The sequence below is a fragment of the Sesamum indicum genome, linkage group LG15 (assembly GCF_000512975.1).
Source record: "Sesamum indicum cultivar Zhongzhi No. 13 linkage group LG15, S_indicum_v1.0, whole genome shotgun sequence".
Lineage (NCBI taxonomy): Eukaryota > Viridiplantae > Streptophyta > Magnoliopsida > Lamiales > Pedaliaceae > Sesamum > Sesamum indicum.
Window position 1 is genome coordinate 589,996 of NC_026159.1, and position 3,423 is coordinate 593,418.

The following is a 3,423-nucleotide window of genomic DNA, read 5'->3' on the forward strand; positions in this document are numbered from 1 at the left end:
ATGTTCTGCAGAAACTGCATTAAACACCTTAAGAGTAGTATTTCAAGGATAATTCCAATCTTGCATGATAACAGTATTCAATATGCTGATCGTACCATCTACCTGTTTATGGATTTCTTCTCCAAGGTCTCAAATTGGAAAGCATGTAGCCTATCTTCTGACTCAAAGATGAAGTGGCAAGAAAAATGCTCCGAACCCGATAAAAGTGGTAAGTTTCTTCTGTTTCTGCTTAGTTAATATTTTGCTTAGAAGTTAAAAAGTTTGCTTGTTCAGTTGCTGTCCATAAATTGGATATCCTTCGTGTGGTCTTATAGAACACAGGAGAGAAAAATCATTGGGGCTTCTGACGCAGAATTTTGTCAAGCTTTTCCTTTGTTCTGATGTAAGTGATAGTAATGCTTCTATTTCGGTTTGAAGAATCAAAGTGAATACAATAATTTGATTCAGGCCCTTTTTTCCCTCTTAAGGTGGAATTACTCTCACTTGATCGCGCTGCATTAGCTTTGCTAGGGGATAGCAACGACCCAACAGCGATGAGAAGTAATGTTTACCTCCTTGCTATGCTCTGGGTTTATCTCTTTATGGTGAAATATGGGGCAAAAGTACATTGCAGTTTTATATTTTTATCTTTAAATACTTCTGCAGCAAAGGTCAGACGCTTGTATGATATTGCAAATGTGTTCTCATCTATGGAACTTATTGAAAAGGTTAGTTTGTTAACAACATTGCAACTGTATTTTCATTTATGAAACTAAGAGACTAGTGTATTTTTGTTTTAGACATGATCCCAAACAAGGAATTAGAGAATTAATTGATAGTTTATCAATGACATTGTTGGCAAATTTACAGATACGGGATCCACAGAGTGGAAAACCGGCATTTAGGTGGATAGGTATGGAAAGGACTTCCAAATATGGATCTTCTGCTGCATTGGATGTGAAAAGCTCCAAGAGGAGAGTATTTGGGACTGAGATCAGTAATACGGTAGTGAAGAGATGCAATGTTAATTCTTCAATTGATTTGAATATGGGCAAATGTTTGAAAGACAAATCAAAAAGTGTAAAAGACGACTTATCAACTGCGCAGCATGAGAAGCACGTTTTAAAGGAGTTTGTGTTTGGTCCCTTCACTCCAAATGTAACCAACTCAGAGGCGCATTTAAACAAAAATCATAGGCGGATACCAGACTGGGAGAATCTCTCTTGTGCTTACCAACCACAGTATCGCAACCAAGGTACTTACAAAATTTTTCAGCTAAACAATTCGGGGTCTGTATATCTTTTGAACAAAATATGGGCGCGCACTCAACCAGCGTAATTTCATGTTTGTCAAGCATCTGATTCTGATGACGATATAGTGTTCGACGCCCATTGTTATGATTACTTAAGTAAATCATCTTTACTTTCTCTGCACCGCAGCAATTATTAGTGGCATCTCGAAAGGCCTTCATTCTTTTACTTTGTCCACTGGTTGCCAAAGTTTGCATATGCATGCATTTCCATGCCATAGTTCTCCAAGTTGATGGGTATATTCTATACATACTCCTAAATTTGCTCTAGAACAGCATTGATGATTGTTTACAGGATCTTTTTCTTTTCTTTTCTTTTCTTTTCTTTTTTCCTCTAAGGTTGGGACTTGGTAGATATTAAACTAGATTTTCATGCATAGAATGTAGTCTAGCTTGTACTTTTCAAAGCTTTGCAAGCTATGATAATTTGACATTTTTGCGAATGTTTTGCAGCAATCAGTGACCTTTTTCATCATTATGCTTCTGCATGGAAATCCTGGTATGTTGAAGCTGAAGAGAAGCAGCAGACAGGACCTGCATCCTAATGCACCTTTATTCTTTACTTTGATTATCTTCTCTTGAGATTGGAGAGTAAATTCTACTTGGATGTATTCTTTTGATATAGCAGTAGAATACGAACATCCTCTAGTACCAGTTCTTAATATGCCCAGCCACACGTGTCTTCCCTGGTCCGAGACATTTGCTTGGGACATGATACTTCATCACATAAATGATACTTGTGTACATGCTAACCATCTAAGCATTTGATTCCAAATACCACGTTTCAATGGTGAAAAGTATTGTCACGTCTTTTGCAATTTACCTTTACGAAATAGAGATCAAATTCATCCCTAGTCATGGGCTAATTTGGCTCACCAAGTATGAGTTGGTTTGTGGTCTTGTTAAATTTTCTGTTCTCATCGAAGGTGTTGTAAGTTGTGCCCCGTGGAAGAGAGAACTAAAGAGATTGGATATGTAGTGTAACTGGAAAGAGAACTAGAGAGCATCTAACTCTAGTAGAGCATTCCATGTAGAACGTAACCTGACTGTTTTACAAAGGCGTGATGGGCTTCCATAACCTTAACGCTTTGCTTCTTTGTCACCCTATATAATTTTTTTCCATTACATGTGCTCTACCCTACATTTCTTCCTCATTTTTGTCATAGAACTCAACCATGAGATAGTAGTGTATCTTTCACTCCCAGGAGACTTATTGTACATCCGCCTACATTTGTCACATCTCACACCCAAACCCGAGTATACCTCAACAGAGATCCAGAGTTTGGGCATTATTTGCATCAATATAAGTGTTAAATATCACTTGATCAATGAAATAAAAGAGCAACAGCCTCACTCTTTGCCATCTTGGGCAAAAAATTAGATCGACCCACAAGTACCCACATGTGAAAAAAAAATGCAACTGAAATATTTCTACTGCAATTGAGAACAAAACTATAGAATGTGTTGAAAATCATGAAATAGATGAATTATTATTCAGGACTCCATACCAATATCTCCATAAATTATTCAAACTTACTGTGTTCTAAATCCCCCTTATTTTTTGGGGGCCAATTAGAGACAAAAAAATGCATTTTCAATAATTACTATACTCTAGGAGACAATTGTAATCAACAATAAATTAATATTTAGGATCGGTGAAGAAACTATTTATGGATGGCATGATTTCAGGAGCTCTGTTGCGAACAAACTTCCTCAGGGCGTGTTCAGCATACTTCTCCCCCTCAGCAAAATTATCCAACACACCAGCAGCTCTGTTTTCCTTAGTCACCCTACATTCCGCAAATACAAGTATATAATCTCATCATTTTCATTCGAAAATAACACAAAAATGATCATTTCTTCTGTTTAAGATTGGGTGAAACAATAGCAGTATGGTGAATGAATAATGCATGTGCCAGATTTAAAGATAGTAATGCATCTTTTATTCTTTTCTCCCTCGTACAGAAATTGAAGGTTTGAATTTTTAAATACAGAAGAAACTTGTCGTGATAATAAGAAAATTCCAAGTAGAGTAAGTACAAATATAATGGTGTACATGATTGTCATTAGTAATAGATTATAGAATTAATGTATTGAAGCTATTGTGAATTATTTAATTTTTATTCTCTGGAATC

General features: G+C 36.3%; 2 protein-coding genes across 3 annotated transcripts in view; one reads left to right on the forward strand and one right to left on the reverse strand.

Moving 5' to 3' along the window:
• The window catches only part of LOC105177183 (E2F transcription factor-like E2FE), a 4,358-nt gene extending 1,335 nt beyond the window's left edge, over window positions 1–3,023 (forward strand). Inside the window, exons 6-12 of one of the 2 annotated variants that reach the window (XM_011100237.2) lie at window positions 127–208; window positions 315–382; window positions 468–540; window positions 646–707; window positions 850–984; window positions 1,087–1,234; window positions 1,742–3,023. In XM_011100237.2, coding sequence (XP_011098539.1) covers window positions 127–208; window positions 315–382; window positions 468–540; window positions 646–707; window positions 850–984; window positions 1,087–1,234; window positions 1,742–1,833 — 660 coding nt within the window. In that variant the 3' untranslated portion in view covers window positions 1,834–3,023. Of the gene's footprint in view, window positions 1–126; window positions 209–314; window positions 383–467; window positions 541–645; window positions 708–849; window positions 1,235–1,741 lie in introns of both variants that reach the window. The other variant, XM_020699257.1, reaches the window with a different exon arrangement.
• LOC105177185 overlaps window positions 2,753–3,423 on the reverse strand; it is a 1,270-nt gene continuing 599 nt past the window's right edge. The window contains exon 3 of the mRNA XM_011100238.2: window positions 2,753–3,078. Within this exon, the coding sequence (XP_011098540.1) occupies window positions 2,928–3,078 (151 nt within the window). The 3' untranslated portion in view covers window positions 2,753–2,927. The remainder of the gene's footprint in view (window positions 3,079–3,423) is intronic.